The sequence below is a fragment of the Paramormyrops kingsleyae genome, chromosome 3 (assembly GCF_048594095.1).
Source record: "Paramormyrops kingsleyae isolate MSU_618 chromosome 3, PKINGS_0.4, whole genome shotgun sequence".
Taxonomy (NCBI): Eukaryota; Metazoa; Chordata; class Actinopteri; order Osteoglossiformes; family Mormyridae; genus Paramormyrops; species Paramormyrops kingsleyae.
Window position 1 is genome coordinate 8,609,828 of NC_132799.1, and position 17,797 is coordinate 8,627,624.

Below are 17,797 nucleotides of genomic sequence, written 5' to 3' on the forward strand. Positions count from 1 at the left end.
CTCTGGGCACAGTGCCTCCTCTGTCCATCCACTCAGCTCTAAGCCCACCAGAGCAGGCCTGCCAGTCTCTGGGCACAGTGCCTCCTCTGTCCATCCACCCAGCTCTAACCCCACCCGAGCAGGCCTGCCAGTCTCTGGGGACAGTACCTCCTCTGTCCATCCCCTCTGCACCCGCTCTGCACTTTTGGCTCTGCCAACCAGCAGGTCCCAGGCCCAGTGTCACCAACTTTGGTCAGCTGGCTGGTGTGAGATTTTCAATTCGAGACAAGTCCGCACGCTAATTTTCATGTATGCAACAGTTTTATTAACTTGTAAATAGTCTGTAGGGTTTGCAGACTACCCCAACACTTTTGATGCGGCTAATTTTAGTTTTATAATGGTATAACATAGATTTGTCGTGAGATTTCTTGCCTGAGCGTGAGAGTCTGAAAGCGTGAGTGTCACACTAAAGGCGTGAGAGTTGGCACCCCCTGCAGGCCACTACATGCATGTCTGCGTAACAACTTGTTTCAGCTAATTTGCACACGGGTGTATAATAGCCCAAAAAAGATCCAGTATTCTACACTAGGGGGTCACATGGTCTCCTAACAATCGCGATAAATAAGGAAGAGTCTGAAAATGGAAACTGCGCCAGAAACGTACCTCCTGTCAGGGAGAAAGTACATTTTGACATATGGATTGCGGGGTCGACCATCAGGGCGAGCAGGGAGCTCAGTGGCCTGTAGCACGTTGACGATCAGCTGATGGCCCACGTTGTCGTACCACAGCTTCACCTGTACGGAACAGGCTCTCGGTCAGGGAACACTGAACCAACGAGTGCGATCACGTGACATTAGCAACCAGTGAGCGTCACATGACATTAGGTCAAAGGTCACTCACAGACAGCTGTCCTGGGAGCAGCTGGGGCTTATCTCTGAGTGTGCCGCTGCTGGGGGACCTGGGGGGCGGAGATGGGGGCTCCATTTTCGGGAAATCATATGAGCCTGATCCTGTGTAGAAGGGGCTGCTTTAGCCAATGGGCTAATATTAGCCAAGGTGTTAACATGCTACAGAATGGCTTATTACATAACAAGGCTAAAATCTCCAAGTTTGAGGTGTTTCTTCCTATAACTGTGTGCTATGTCACTAATTTAGACTTACATCTTAACACCCCAGCATTGAGTATAAACACTTACTGGCTTCTACTGGAGGGGACATCCCTTGAATTCTTGGTACATCTCTACAACAAGAACATACATTTAATTATAACACATAGATATTGATCATAAACATTCAGGATGGTACAGACATTCCTTTCTTACGTACACAAACACATTCACAAACACGCACATCTTTCATAAGGGGAAATTGTTTTCTGTGGGAATCGACCAAACCTTTGTCAAAACTCACAGGAGACACTGGGATCAAGGAACAGCAGAAGGCTGAAGTGTTTCAATGCTTCTGGTTTACTTACTGATATGTTTTATACAGCCTTCGCCGGGGGGATATTTCGGAAAGAAATCGATTAATACATTATTCCTCATCCGTCACATAAACAGGGACGAAAAGTACAAACCTCCGTTCGCTTGTACCTGAAACACACTGCACTCCAGAATTACCTGACAGGTCTTGAGACGACTATTTCGACTTGAGGGTCCATTATGGATTCCAGAATGATGTTGTAGACGTCCTTTTTGGTGGCTCCTACCAACGACTTCCCGTTCCACTGCAGCACCTTGTCGCCTGGAATGAGGAGCAGCTGGTGATGGAGGGCATAAGTGACTGGACCAGTCACCAAAACCACCAGATGCTGGTGGAACGCTAACGATGTATTCCCCGGTCAATCCCGTTACCTCCTTCTCCATATAATCTCTACTCCTCCTCCACCCTCCAAACTTTATCATCTCTAGTCCCCCATACATTCTCACCACCTCTATTAAAAGCCCGACTTTGTGTGACTTGTCACAATATAATCAGAACGGTGTATGAGGCTGCATTTCTCTTTGCTACCACTATGGGGCGCTACTTCAATTTTGGTGCGATTTGTCTCAAAATTCGAGCAGTTCCAGACCTTCACCCATACAACGTGACTGAGAAGTTTGAAAGAGATCCGTCAGATACTTTTTGAATTACCGCGATAAATGTCTGTAGTGGTGTACCGGGCTCAAAGCAATTCAGGGAATACAAAAAAAAGCTTCAAAACAATGGGAACTCTCTATCTGTACTCATGACATTCTTAAATGATATAGCTGTATAAATTACAAAAAAACTGTTGTGATTATATGCATCTTTGGAAAAATACTGCTAATGGCATCAATCCTATCCAGTGTGTTCCCCACGCCTTGTACCCTAGGCTGCCCCGGATAGGCTGCAGCACCTGCCAATCAAGCACTTGACAAGTGATGGGAAGCAAGAATGGTATCAGGGGCGGACCTGCAGGGCTGAAGTCCCGAATTATTTTGCCAAAGCCCTAGTTCTATTCTTACAATCGTTTTTGCAGTTTGTAGGCTGAGCCGTAGATGTCCTCTGACCCCAGAACTTCCCCTGCTGGGAAGCTAGATGAATGGACATCTGTTATATATATAGATAATAATTATACTGTTAGATCAAACCAGACAAAGTCAGAAGGAGTCATGCTGTCTTAGAACCATGCTGACCCTGTCTCCTGAAGCACAGAGGACTGAGTCTATTTACTGCCAGCATCAGCGTTTGGTGTTTGGTGACAGATGTGTATCGCCATGGTTACGGCAGCACCCCCCCCCCAGGACCTGACCTGCTCGCAGATGGCCCACCAGGTCAGCGAGGCTTCCCTTCTTCACCTTGGTGATGAAGGCTCCCAGTTCTCCCGCCTCTGTGACCTTCCCTCCGACGACCTGCGTGAACGTCAGGAGTGGAGATCTCAGCGGGTGACCTCGAGCCAGCGGTGTACACAGGGGCGGGGCTACAGGGACACTAGTCATAGCTGAAAGCTGATTGGTCCACCGAATGCCCCATCCTTCATTCACTGATTCAAAACATATTATTGGCTAATTATAAGGTTGGCCTATCTGTAAGAATTATGGCCCATCTTATGCTCCCCACCTTAAAAAGTCCTTGAATCACCCCTGCCTTTGCCTCAATAGCAAGACACCCCAGGTCCGACTCCCAAATGTCAATGACCTCCACCAATGATGTCACTCACCTAGTCGGTGATGTCAGTCTCTTGGCCTCTCTCTCACAGTCAGTGCCATCATTCACTTCCTTCCCTATTCACACCCTCACCTTGAGGCCCAGTTGTCCTCCTGCCCCCGCCGACAGAGCTGTCCCGCGGCTCAGAGCGATCCGTCCGATTAAACGATCGCCTTCTTTGGACGGCTGCCATGATGTGGGATGCTGCAGGAGACAGGCGTGTAATCCCACAGCAGAGCAACCATCTCTGTGCCCTTAAAGGCCGCCTGATCCTCATACACACAAACACGACACACACACACATAGGGACAAAAGTAACGACACTCCAAGCACTGAGCACAGCTGAGCCATGACAGCTCTGCACACGCCAATGAGCAGTAGGTGATGGACAAGTCCAGCCAATCAGCAGTGAGCGAAGGACAAGTTCAGCCAATCAGCAGTGAGTGAAAGATAATCTTAAAAATACTCTAAAAAGTTACAGTTCTAGTAACAACTCTAGTATAAAAAGTTACAATTCTAGTATAGGTAATTAGATATTCTTTAGTTTTCACATATATCATCTTAGTATTCTATAAGACACACAAATAAGAACAGAAATACAATCACTCTGCCAGCACAGGATTTGATCCCACAACCTTCCGATGAAAGCTAGAGAGACCTAACCCTTACTGCCACATACCTGCCACAGTGCTGTGTCCTGGTGACAGCTCTTCCAGGCTCCTTAGGGAGAGACAGAGGATGAGGAACAGGACTGGAACCAAGATAACAGAAGCCTGTGACTTATACACAGACACACGGCAAGGCTGTCATTTCATATTTCGTTTCAGAAACTGTCTAGCATTGTGAGAACATACACATTCAGTGCGTTACTGCCAGCAAACACAATCTTAAGGACATTTTAAACATTCATGGGAATTCAGAGAGTTAACCAATCAAATTGTAGAAGAGGTGGGTCCAAGTAACTGGATGTCTTGATCACGCCTCCTCTAGCTGCTTGGACCTGCCTCCTCTACAATCTGATTGGTTATCTCTCTGAACCAATTATTTCTCCTTCTGCTCTCAGAACATTTTTGTGTAAGTAAAACTCCCACACGCATTTTAAACTCTAATATACTGTCCAGGCATTCTACCGTGATATACGGTATTTACTCCAGTATTTTGACATCTTAGTGATAAAATTTGCCCAGGGAAGAGACGGGGGGGGGGGCACGATAACATTAATAACGGTAATATTTTGCCAAACAAAAATACCCGCAGTATTCCCAAAACATCATGTCATACCATATTCCTGTAATACCGCACTAATATACACTGCAGTACACAAAGGGATGACCTCTTGCATGCTGACAGAAAGCCGTCACTTCAAACGAAGCTTTACCAGGCCACTACAGAGTGACAACGCACTCCCAATAAACTCTCACTGGACACAAATGCAAACCCAAAAAGAGAGATAACGACACTGAAGTACTTCATGTTTTGCTTGTTGCCTCAGGGTCTCCGCAGACCGAGGCACCAGAAATAAATGCTAATTTATCTCAGCAGCAGGCAGGGGTGGGAGCTCTTTAATGAACAGATCTGTATCAGGCTCTCGAAATGAGCTCCCATCGCACACCTAACCCTAACCCTAACCCTAACCCTAACCCTCAGGTAAGCACTTCGGAGCTGTGGTTCTCAGCTGGTTTAACCTGAGGACGCACCTGTTCCTTTGGTCATTAAGTCATGACCCACTTTTTAAAATTTCAAATCAAGTTTATTTAACAAAACACAGTGCAGTGATAGTAAATGAACATATTGCAATTACTGTAGCACAATGCCTTCATGCACTGTTAATTAGCAAAAGAAAGTCTGACATTAGCAAAAACGCTTAAAATGTATTTTTAACCACACACTCAGCATCCTAAAGACCCACCAGCACTTTAGGGGGTTTAATTATGATTAAAGACCAGGGTGGCACGAGCAGTGTTGCAGCCTCATATGCATAAGGTTGTGGGTTCCTATCCCACCATGAGCTGTTTGTATATGTAGTTTACCCCGTGTTCATATGGACAGATGATGTTATTAGTCTGAACTGCCCATAGTGGGATGGAGTAACCCATAGTGTGATTGTCCAACCCCACAGGACAAATGGTTGTGGAGAGCTTGTACATTTTGGCTGTCCAGCATGGCGCTTACCTCTCTCAGGGGTTCTGCTCATCGCTGCTTCATCACAGTTGGCGTACTCCTCTTCCTCTGAGCTGCTGGGAGACATGTGCCTCTTGCTGACTCCACGCTTGACCCTGCAGGGGCGGAGCACGGGCGGGGACTCCGATTGGTTAATCCCCGGCGAATCATTGCTCACGTTGGCTGCCCTTCCATGTGGGGCACCATGTGGCCTGTGGTCCTGCACCTCTGTGAGCTCGGGGCAACCTTGCTGCCTTCTGCTCCAGTCTGGGGGCTCCCTAAGGTGCAGCGATACTGGGTCGACATGGTTCTGCGCTGACACGACTGGGTTGGCCACGGTCCTTTCTCTCTCACCCCCCCGTCTGCCGTCAGGTGCATCTCCAAGCTCCGCCTCTTCGGCGGGACCAGACTTGTGATTGGTTGCGTGGCAGCGCCTGCGCTCCTGGCGGCCAATGGGGGCTTTCGCTTCCTCTTCCAGCTGGCATGTCTCCAGGTGGGGGCTGCTGCGGTAGCGGGGCTCGAGCTGCACGTCCTCCCTGCTGGGTCTCTTCTCCCCATCGCGGTGGCTGAGATCATGGGAGTGTCCCTTCTGCAGCTGTTTCCTTGGCCGCTCTCTGGGAAGTCTGGCCTTCTCGCTCTGCTCTGGGGCTGACTCCGCCAATCTCCTGGGGACGGGGGCCAAGTACCAGAGTGTTAACCTCTGCCAGGACCCACCCAATCCTTTTTGGGGGTCTAAGCGAAATGTGATTAAACAAGTTCTCAGCTATCATCTTCCATCCCATTCAGACAGGCTGGTCAAATCGGGGCCCCCTGGTGGCCGCCGGGTCCAAAGCAGCCGCAAAATCCGCTTATGCCTTGGGCCGGTCCTGACCGCCGCTCATGGGTAGGACTACAAATGAGCACCTCATCAGAAAACACGTCATTAGCGGCAGACTGCCAAATTATCGAGATACCAGCTCATGAGAGAGGATGACGGATTATCGAGATGCTGTGAGAGAGAGCGGCAGTCCACAGGACCACGTCATGGGACGTCGGCTAATTAACGAGACACCACTTCATTAACGAGGGAACGGCCTTTGAGGGACCAGCTTGTGACAGAATTACACCAAGCTATTCTTTAACATTCCGGCCATACTCACTTTCTACCGGTAAACTCAAAATCATTTTAAATGCTATATGAACATAAAAGTCCTACAAAATAACAGACCAAAGAGGACATGTCCATTTGCACCCGGATTAGATGTGTGACCTGGCTTCTTATTCAGACCAGCTACAACATTTAAAAGAGGATCAGATAAACTGCGATTAAAAATCATATTACAAAATGCAATCTCAGCAAGAGAGAATTTTCATTTTGGGTTTAAAATGGAGAGAAAGGCATTTGGGTTTTATTCTCCCAGATTTATACCATTGTGAGGCTGGCACAATCCCTTTCAGAGAGAGCATTACAATCAGCGGAATAACTGATTACACTATGCAACTGGCTGGAGTCAGTGTGAGTCAGTGTGAGTCATAACGAGTCAGTGCAAATCAACAAGCAGGCCACCTGCCGTGGTGGGGAGCAGCTGACGCACCTTCCCCTCGGGGGCTCGCTCCGGGAACGACAGCCGGGGGGGTCCATTCGAGCAGGGTCAGGTCCGGCGTCGATCTCTGACAGACGGTTCCGTGGATTGTGGAGCTCCTGCTTGTCGCCGCACATGCCCGGGTCACTCTTGGCCACGTCCGCCAAGGAGGGATCGGAACCCTGCCCCGGTGCCCGGCGAGCCGATCCGGTGAGAATCTCCGGCTGCTTGCGGCACAGGTTGCATACCCAGATCACCTGCGGGGGTGACAGAAAAGAGGGGAAGGAGGAGGAAGACCGGCAGAGGTGCTACCAACCCTGAGACAGGGTCCTGCTACATTGCACTGGTGAAGATCCCTTTCCAAGCTTCAAGTTTACCGCTCTGGAAAAAATTAAGAGACCACAGCAAATTTTCAGTTTCACTGATTTCTCAATTTACGAGTATGCACCTATGGAAAATACACATATTTTTGCAAACTCTAGCCTGGCTCTAATCATTAATAATAAAGGACTTCTTCCTTGCTTTATGGGACTCCAGTCCTGCTTCTAGGAGCCTGATTACAAACTGTCCTAGCAGTGCACCTCACACCACTTAATGTTTCCCATTCCTTTTGAAGGTCACTTGAGCTCATCCTTCGATTTATGAGGCACTGCCGGATAAGTTTATGGTCATCTCTGGCATTGGAAAGTTGCTTCTGCCTTTTACCTGGCTGGTTTTTGAGCCTGGAAGCAGCATGTCTCACAGTGTAGCCTTCTGCCAGCAGAACCAGGATTAGACCAGGATTTAAATGCTGATTTTTAAGAACTATAGAGTGGTGTCTTAATTTTTTTCCAGAGCTGCATGTGTGAACGTCCTTATGCTGCACTTGCAGGGGAAGGGATAGCTGCACGAGGGAACAGCAGGACAAGACCAGTCATGTGCATAGAATTTTCAAAGGGCAGGTGCTCAAATGAAGGGGTTCTACCTGAACATTTTATTGGTGGGAGAAGTGGTTCTCCTCTGTTAATTTCCCTGATCGTGTTGGGGGATCCTCTCAGTAAGTTTTGCATTGATCGTCGGTTATTGATAAGAGGCATCTAGAACAGCGTTTCCCAACCCAGTGTGAGGGACCCACAGACGGTCCATGTTTTTACTCCCTTCCAGCTCCCTGCCAGACAGTCCACATTTTTGCAAAACAAAATTGAGAAAAAATGTGGACTGCCTATGGGTCCCCGAGGACCGGATCGGGAAACACTGGTCTGGAACATCAGAAGGCACTTTCAACTTTCACTTTCACTTTCAACCCCCACCCATGTGCCTGGACAAGACATCAGTGCACGAAGAGATGAGGCAGTGCACGAAGAGATGAGGCAGTGCACGAAGGGATGAGGCAGTGCAATATGAGTAGTGACAATGCATGGAATAGATTGTGCGACAGGAAAGGATGTGCAGATAGCCACAGCAATGTACAGTACTAATAAAGTACAGAATAAAGGGAAATATCAGCAACAGCCTGCAATATAGTGTGCAACATCTCAGCAGGATCAAGCAGCGACCATTTGCACAAAAATTATTTAGGTATTTTAACATAATAAAGTAGGATGCTAGGGATAGAACAAGAGCACAGGTCTGTTAGTTAAGTGCGAACAACACTCAAGCAGATATAGCCAGGACTATAGACAGGAATGGTGTTAGACTGGTGGAGGCCAGATCCAAGCAGTCACACTCCGGGATGTATATAGGGGTGGGGGCACACAGACACTGGCTAATAATGGTTGGCTCCTCTGTATGAGCTAAGACCCTGCTTATGCCCCTGCCCCTCTCTCACCATAAAAAAAAAAATCCTAGAATCGCCCATGTTATTAGGGTGAAACACGGACCTGTTCTGCGTGCCTCATGTGACAAATCAAGCCACTGATTCCGTTGAAAAACCCCAAACTAGCTGTCACAGTTTTACAGTGACACGCACCCTACAGTTACTGCAGAAGAGACACCAGAATCCTACAGAACGCAAATGTGCCAAACTCAACAGGGTACAAGACATAGACACGCAGTTCGCAGTTACGTAAAGTTTCTTATTTGGTCATTCTTCTCATCACTGTCTCTCAGTGTGTGTGTGTGTGTGTGTGTGTTTTTTTTTTCTTGCAAAGTCTGCTCAGGTACGAGATGCAGCACCAAGCCTAAAACGAGCAAGCAGCATTTATAGCAGTCGGAATGAGGTCAGTGTTTCCACAGAGCGGATGGCGTTTCCATCAGCGGTCCTGTCTTTTCCCGCTAGCCTCATCCCAGACAGACTCACCTGCCAAGCACGACTAATTAGAGGAGGGCAAAGAAAAAACATGGATTCGCTCCGGAGGAGGATCCACGACCGACTGGTAGGTCACGACATCACCCCACAAGAAACAGTCACATACTTACAGATCTCCGTCCATGTAGAGGTGAAGGTTCCACAGGTGGTCCTGACCCTACCTGGTGGTCCTGACCCTACCTGGTGGTCCTGACCCTACCTGGTGGTCCTGACCCTACCTGGTCCTATCACTCGCCATTCATTGGTTAGCTGGACGGGATGGGAGCTCTTTAGAAACAGCGCAAAAGGAGAACGAGGAAGAAGGGGAGCGGAACCATCCACAGTTCTAGCAGCCGAGTGGAACAGGGGCAGGGACAAACAAAAAACAAAAAAACAAAATAAACAGTCCCTCTGATTGGATGATGCCTGGCATCAATCCAAACTAATCTGAAGTAAATCAGATGCACTACCCACAGCTGTCAGGCACCCCAGTAAATATTCCCAGGAAGGATTATGCCGGCTAAATCCCAGCTGGTTCCTGGGATGCCCCATGGCATCCATCTCCCCATCGAACGGGGCACCACTGTGATGCTGGTTCTCATAGCCACATAGCCAAACGCTAAATTCGCACCGTACACAGCCTGCACACAAAAGAAGACTAATATTAAGTAATTAAAGGAAGGCAGGCTTTGCTCAGAATAAAAGTTGATTTTCAATGGCGCGGAGTGGATCAAACAGGCCTTAGTGCGGTGACCTTATAACACACCCCCAGAGAATAGACGGCTCTTGGATGTTTGGTACAGTCCAGCAAGGGAAAGATAATCCGAAGATAATCTTGTTCCAGAATCACTTGCATCTGAATAAAAGCCCCGTCACACTAATTTCTGCTGGCATTGCCAAAATGACGTCACCAAGGGAAAGCTTGTGTGGCTTTAGGACAGAGCCACCTGACACAAAAGGAAGGGGGGGGGGGGGTGATGAATTATGGGGTCTCCACCTGGCTAACCAGTCTGCATTCCTCATGAACCCCCCCCCCCCCCCCCCCCCATATACTGTGGCGATAACGAAGAACGCTTCATGCTGATTGGTTATTGGACATGTCTTGTAGGTGAAGTTCCTACTGAAGTTTGCATGGAACACATCTAGGGTGCAAGGCTGTAGTGTAGAGCGCCGCCCCAGTGGATTGTATGAATGGTCCCACCTAACCCTGCTGCCCATTCCATGAAAGTCTTCAATCAATCCATTTCTCTATCCCGTGATAAATGGAGTCTGCAGGTCTCTGGCTGTCAGATAAAACCCAAGACTGATTACATTTTCAGTTCTTTTGCGATATTCAAGATGAACAGAATGAACACTAGAGGGCGCCAAAGCCGTGACCCATGTGAGGCAGGACTTTTAGGGAGTATTCCCAATAGTGCAGGAGGCGGAGGGGTGGAGGGACCCCCAGGCACATCAAAGCAGGGGGTCCACTGTGCCCCCCCACCCCCCTGGGCTAGCAAATTTTACCAATTGCTTTTGATAATACAATCCCATAAATTTCACAAATATTTCCCCCCCCCCTGCTGTGGGACCCCTCCACCATGCATGAGGTGCAGTGTTGCCCCGTCTGGCAGAAGTAGTCAGCTAAACCAGTGTTTCTCTGCCCGGTCCTCGGGGGCCCCCAGACGGCCCGCGTTGTTGCTCCCTCCCAGCTCCCTGCCAGACAGTCCCCATTTTTGCAAGAACATGGACTGTCCCCATGGACCGGTTGGAAAATCACTGATTGAAACAAGCAGATGACGAAAGACCAAGATGAGATCCAGAAAACTGCAAGACGGGGGTACAGAGAGGCTGGTGGACGGGGATCCGGCAGGGGGGGGGCTCACGTTGTCGGGGCACAGGGAGACTCTGCCCCCGCAGCGGGCGCAGAACCTCGTCCGGCAGTAGGAGCAGGTGTGTCCGCAACCCTCGGCAAACTTAGTCTTGCAGCAGATGGAGCAGGTGGGGGCTTGATGCTCCCCTCGCTGCTCCACACCGCCCCCCATGTGCTCCGGCGGTTCCTCGGAGCTGCTGACCGGCCGCTGCGGCCGCCTGCGGCAAAGGACGACAGCAAAGGGGTTACACATCACGCCCCAGGCTACAGCGTGCGTCTGTGCTGCATGCTACATGCTAAGCTAAGCTGCGTGTCTCACTGGAAATACGATGCACAGCTACAATATTAATACAGTACTGGGCAAGAGTCTTAGGCAGTCGAAGTAAATATTTAAAGCTATTTATCTAGGTAGTAAGTGTTTATTTGTTTGTGGAAATTAACAGCAACACAGAAGAAATTTCTTTTTTCTCCACAAAGTTGCTGATGCCTTGTTGGGTGGCTAGATGACCACTGCCTCAGCTCCCAAACCTCTCCTCAGGGGCGCCTCAACCGTTTGTTAAATTTCACCACCAGCTCAATTAATGAATTAATTAATACGCTTCGACAAACATAATATCAAACTCATTTAAACATAAATTTCTTTGACTGCTTAAGAACTTTTGCGCAGTGCTGCATGTGACCTGTCTGTCTGCATAAGTTACACACTATCTGAAATGCATCTGTGTTGCGCGTATATTACACATCAAGCTACAGTGTGTGTCTGCACTATATCTACACTCAGTGGCCAGTTTCTTAGCTGCTCATTAACACTAACAGCCTGCTCCTCTAACCATGTGACTACAACTGACATACATACGGCACAGACACTGGATCAAGAGATTCCCTTCCTTTGTGTCTGAGCTTAAGAACGGCCTAGATGCGCGAGCTAAGTGCTTTTGAACGTGGTGTGATCATCGGCGCCAGACGTGGTGGGTCCAGCAGCTCAGAAACAGTCATCATCCTGGGATTTTCACGCCCCACAGTGTCGAGAGTTTCCAGAAAATCGTGTGATGAACAAAAAAAAAAAGAAAAAAACACCCAGTCACTGGCACTTCTGAGGCTGGAAACACCTCATTAAATTCTGAGGTCAGAGGCGAATGGTCAGACTCGTTAAAGCTAACAGGAAGGCTAACAAGTACAAAGTGAAAATACTGTGCAGAATGGCTTCCACCTCTCACCCACCCTTGCAGCGCCTCCGTGGACCCAACCCCAGTCCTAGCTAGATGTACCTAATAAAGTGACCTCTGAATGTATATATTACACCCTAAACTCCAATGCCTTTCTGCTGTGTTTAACTTACACACTAAATATCACATATCCTTCTGAGATCCAGAAATGTATTTTGGTCCTCTGCATTGGCTTCATTGTTGTCTCTTATATCTCTCACATTACACATGCCACTCTTAGAAGTCCTGTTGCTCCTTAAAGAGGACAGTTAGAGCTTTAAGATGACAACGCGTGTGTGGGAGTGTGTTGTTTGCCACCGCAACACTTAATTTATGCAACAACAAAAAAAAAATTCAGTTAAACTTTTTATTCCCAGGTTCTCAGAAGGATATTGGTAGCTTGGTACAGGTTCCATGTGCCGTGTTTATTAGATACTAAGGTGTGCTGTACTGCGACCCTCCGATCGGTCATATACACAGAAACACGGAGCTGAGTTTCCTGGCAGCACTTCCTGTAAGCCATCCGCCCGCATCCTAATCCTGACGGTTACCTCCCCGGCGGCCCGCTGAGAAAAGGGGCACAATTAGCGGCTCATAGCTCGACGACGCCTTTGATGCCACCAGGCTCATACCTCGGGCACCGCGCTCCGGCGTCACCTACCTGACACCTAGCAGATGGACGGACGGGACACCTGGCGCGAGCGGGACCGGAGTCACAGGAAGCCGCCACTTGAGGTGGCTCTCCTGTTTGTTTTTATTTTTTTTTTCCAGGACTTTTGCTAGTAGACACCGGCTCAATACCTCCACCACCCCCCCCCAAAAAAAACATACAAACACACACCCCATGCGAGAATCCCTCACGGTCAATCGGGGTGCAGAAGCAGAAGTGAGACCCGGGTTCGAGCCCAGAATCAAAGGCACCCATCCCTGTGAAGAAGCACCCTCAGCTCCCAGATCCCCTCCGCCGTTCTGACGTGCGAGTTTCACTTGCCTGATCCGTCCTGGTGTCCTGCTCTCCTCACTGGGCTCCGACGCCACTCTCCCAGTACTGCTCCCAGGCCCCTCCGACAAAAAAACACCCACGTGCGGATGCCCCGCCCCCCGTCCACCCACTACGTACCAAATGCTCGCCACGCACTCCGTGTTCGGATCCGCCAGCTGCCTCCCGGCTCCGAGTCCTGTTAAATAACTCTAAACGGCCGACCAGACAGCCGACCGACACCTCCGATGCTCCTCCCTGTCCTCCCCCCCGTCTCCACCCCCAGCCACCCCACTGTCCGCTTCCCTGGCACCCCACAGGGCACATCGCAGCACAGAGTGAGAGCCCCGCTGTGCTTTCCTGCCTGTGTCACTCCACCCCCACACACTCTGCGCGATGATCAGAATGGCGTCGGCGTGCCGTGGGCAAACTCTTCGGTATCCGGTCGCTGGTGGCGACAGATGCCCTTGGCCCGGCTGGGCACTGCAGTTGCGAGGCCCTGATCTTATTTTTGCCGAGGCTAACCTCATGCCATTTTTGTCTTGGCAGGAGCCCTAATGAAGCTACCTGCCTACCTCAACATGACCTGCAGGTACAGCTATATTGGCCTAGCATCAACCGTGCAGACACATGCCCCACAGCTAGGGGGCAGTGTGCGTGCGTGCATGTCTATCTATAGACCGTGGGCTGGGGGGACGCATCTGGTCAATAGCCAGTGTGACAAATCACACCCCCGAGGGCTCTTCATAGGAACTTCATCTTTTTTGAGACTTTCTTTCACAAAGGATCGAGGTCTACCTTCACTGGCAGGCAAGCTGCATTGGGAAAGAATCAGTTCATGACTGGTAACTGGGGTCACAACGACGCTGCCCACTCTTACCAGTGCAGCCAGCTGTATTGAATCATGTCCCCATGTTCCAACTCCTGAGAACCCCAGTGCAGTATTGCAGTGTGACAATCAGAGTATAAATCCATGCATAAAAACACCTATTTGTCTTCATTCAGCCACTAAGTATATACAGTTGAGTCCAGTGCCCTTTATCTTCACTTTCCTGTGTCTTCACACCCTTTAAAATGACTGTGAATGCCTCACTTTGCTCCTGGGGGAGGGTTATCCAGTGCCACTGTATACCTGTATATGGATGCCATATGAATAAAGCCCTCTTGACTTAAACAGGAAGCTTTCCCAGGTTGGTCCGAAATAAATTTCCTGGAACACCTGCTGCCCAGATATGTGGAGAGCTGGAGCAGCCGGAATTGTCACAGCAGCCTTCCAGGGGTGGGAAGAACAAGGGATGTTAAGGGTTTGGGGGCTGCAGTCCAGAGTGGGTGGGGCTATGGCAGGAGGGGTGCTTGGTTACACTGGGAGTGGGAGGAGCCAGCATATTAGGGGAGTAATAGACTATTCACGCTATGCATATTCCAGTGCTAATGCTAGAGGCAAAGCCGTTAAAGCCCCTTCTGGTCTTTATCCCTCGGAGGGATTAATGTTAGAGACACAGCACTGATGCACTCTGACTGCATGGCTAAGGGGGAAGATCACGCAGGGTGGCCACACCCTTAGCTCGTGGCCACACCCTCAGCTCGTGGTCACACCCTCACCCCATGGCCACAACCTCAGCCCATGGCCACACCCACAGCCCGAGGCCACACCCTCACCCCATGGCCACACCCACAGCACATGGCCACACCCTCAGCCCATGGTCACAACCTCAGCTCGTGGCCACACCCACAGCCCATGGTCACACCCTCAGCCCATGGCCACACCCTCAGCTCGTGGCCACACCCTCAGCCCGTGGCCACACCCTCAGCTCATGGCCACACCCTCAGCTCATGGCCACACCCTCAGCCCATGGTCACACCCTCAGCCCGTGGCCACACCCTCAGCTCGTGGCCACACCCTCAGCTCATGGCCACACCCTCAGCTTGTGGCCACACCCTCAGCCCATGGCCACAACCTCAGCCCATGGCCAAACCCTCAGCCTGTGGCCTCACCCTCATACTTCCTCTCCGTGCCATAGGTTGGCTCTGACTGCTATCAAATCACACCTCATAGCACCTTTCTTGAAGTGAGCAGCCCTCCTGTCCCCTGGTTTCCTCAGTGTCTTGGAGGACACCTTGGCTACACTCCAAAACTGTTTTTTGATGGCTCCCTCACTCCCTCCCTCGATGACATGCTGTCTAAAGTTGAAAGTTCATGAAGATGATGAGGGAAGGAATGAGTGAGTGAGCGAGGAAGGTAGCATGGACAAAAAAAGGCATTGAGACACACTTGACTTTCCATGCTCTGCCTGTATGTATGAAGTCATCAATGAAGTAGAAGCTTTTATGCCAGGTCATGCATGGGTGTCACCAAAGGTGAATTTCTCTTCTGCAAATGATAATCTCAACTAGACTTTCACACATCCCTGGCAAAGGGTGACTTGTTCCCTATGGTATTGGGACAGCACTTCAACAACAGGAATTTTGAAAAACCTCCGGGGTAAAGAAAAGGCAGCGAGGGAGGGTGGTGCAAATAATGGTTTTAGGATGCAGCCCTTAAGTAGCTCTAAGCACTAAACCATTCTCACTAAGCCACACCCCCAAGCCACGCCCACAGCTCCATCACATGGCCAGTGATGTAGTCTGTTCTATCTCCTATGTAATCCTAAGACCATCTCTACAACTTTTCTTAGGGGAAATGGGACCATTCTGGTATTACAGTCACAACTATATTCCTTAAATTATTAATCTGTACAGCAGACAGTGACATATATAAAAGGCCATATCTTACAATTTCATTCATTTACTTAGCCAGGGGTGCAGGAGAGATTTTTGAAGTGGGGGGGACCAAACAATGAGCAAAAGGTCTCAACCTTTAAACATACCCAGGCATGCTTGATGAGGCATAAAACTGTGGGGGTGTCCCCCCTGTCCCCCCACCATCTGCAGCCCTGTACATGGGCTAATTACTCCACTCAGTTATACAACAGGCATTATTTATGCCTTGTGTAGACTTTCCACGTGCTTCCAGTGTTTGCCTGGGTATCCTCTAGAAACTCCAGTTCCCTCCCATGGTTCAAAGACCTGCAGTGTCGGTGAACTGGTGTCTCTTATTTGCTCATTGTATGTGACTGCGTACCCCCCTGACCGACCGGACCACACCTCATCCCTGCACCGGATAAGAGATTACGAAAGGTGTTAAATAAATGAACTGTACAGGAGCCGTCCTGCACCTTAGATCCAAGGTTTCTGTCTAAAGGTTACAAGTACAGTTCCTTAACAACGACACCACCTGCTGCATCTCTCTTGGCACCTGTTGCTGAAGGAATACAAAAATAAAAGCTGGCTTTCGACGAGAGTTTTTTTTTTTTTCTATTTTAAGGGACCAAAAGGATGGAGAGATAGAGCGAAGTGAGAGGCTGTGCGCAGTTACCCGCTGTCATCCTGCTCCGGTCGTTTCTTCCCAAGCAGGGACACGCTTCTCGCGTCAATGTGAGCCTCGCGCCTGCGAATCGGACGGGACACACGGCGAAACACACACACACACACACACACATACACACACGTATAGGTTTATCATCCGTGTGCCACCATGCAACTTGAAAAGAGCCGAACACGTGTCGTTTGTGCGATTCGACTGTCGTCGCAGGGGATTTGATGCAAAAACTGCTGCAATCTTTTAAAATCGACATGCTTAAGTAACATGCAGGCCTACGGGCAATGGTAAGCATTATTAATAAATGTACCACCGCACACGCTGTCAGCAGTGGCCAGCACCGTGGTGTCTGGGAGTACATGCAAAATACAGTCCAGAAGTTGACTGATCTTACTTAGTCTGTGGATAGACTGGACTAGAAGATCACTAGGAGCGTAAGGGTTTGAGGAATGGGTATTCTCTTACTTTACCATAGCCTCTTCATTCTTCTGACGAAGTATTACAGCCATAATGATATTCCTCTCCTCCTCTGTGAGATGACTGAGGTCCGGTATATCAGGCGATGAAGGTAGAACCGTAGGTGCGTTGGATCCGGTGCGGGACCCCACGGAAGCAGACATGTTTCACCCCTCCTTGACTCGTGTTATTGACAAAAATGCAAGGGTCGTTGCCCGATATTTACAGCACAGCACACCGACAGCAAGTCTTGAAATATTTTCATTGTTTTGCAGACGCATTACTGAATTTCAGCATGCAATCGGTTTTTTTTCCGTTCTCCTTTCGCATCCGTGCCCACCTTCACCCAACCCACCTCCCGACTTTGTCCCCTCTCCAAACCCACGGTCTATGCATCAACAGATCACACAGACCCGATGGCTCTTTTCTTCGGCGGCTGTCAGTGAACTGCCGTGAAAGGCAAGGCGGATCCCGTGCGGCACCGATAGCCTACTCTTCTCCCCGGCGCGGCAGTGATGCTGCCGCCGCCGCCGGTGTCAGAAAGACGGATACCTCAGCCCCGATGCCTCTCCATCACAGACACACATACTCGTCTGGAAATGGATCGCCTCCCTTTCCCCCCCTCTCTCTGTGTCACCTGTATTAGCCGATGATCCCTCTAACTTCCGCGATCTGCTCGGTTTGTGACAGTAACTCAAAATAGGTTACATTTCCTCCCGTGCCCCCCCCCTCCCAGCTGACGAAAAATTGGT

At 49.6% G+C, this 17,797-nt stretch overlaps 1 protein-coding gene across 3 annotated transcripts in view; it reads right to left on the reverse strand.

Annotated features, from left to right (window-relative positions):
* LOC111859226 (regulating synaptic membrane exocytosis protein 1-like) overlaps positions 1 to 17,758 on the reverse strand; it is a 31,448-nt gene extending 13,690 nt beyond the window's left edge. For all 3 annotated transcript variants that reach the window (XM_072709559.1, XM_023841734.2, XM_023841743.2), the window contains exons 1-13: positions 17,055 to 17,758; positions 16,587 to 16,658; positions 11,001 to 11,205; positions 6,882 to 7,126; positions 5,320 to 5,972; positions 3,827 to 3,867; positions 3,241 to 3,351; positions 2,753 to 2,852; positions 1,599 to 1,722; positions 1,454 to 1,471; positions 1,176 to 1,219; positions 880 to 989; positions 643 to 773 (exon numbers count right to left, since the gene is read on the reverse strand). In XM_072709559.1, coding sequence (XP_072565660.1) covers positions 643 to 773; positions 880 to 989; positions 1,176 to 1,219; positions 1,454 to 1,471; positions 1,599 to 1,722; positions 2,753 to 2,852; positions 3,241 to 3,351; positions 3,827 to 3,867; positions 5,320 to 5,972; positions 6,882 to 7,126; positions 11,001 to 11,205; positions 16,587 to 16,658; positions 17,055 to 17,209 — 2,009 coding nt within the window. In that variant the 5' untranslated portion in view covers positions 17,210 to 17,758. The remainder of the gene's footprint in view (positions 1 to 642; positions 774 to 879; positions 990 to 1,175; positions 1,220 to 1,453; positions 1,472 to 1,598; positions 1,723 to 2,752; positions 2,853 to 3,240; positions 3,352 to 3,826; positions 3,868 to 5,319; positions 5,973 to 6,881; positions 7,127 to 11,000; positions 11,206 to 16,586; positions 16,659 to 17,054) is intronic.
* Between the last annotated feature and the right edge of the window lie 39 nt (positions 17,759 to 17,797).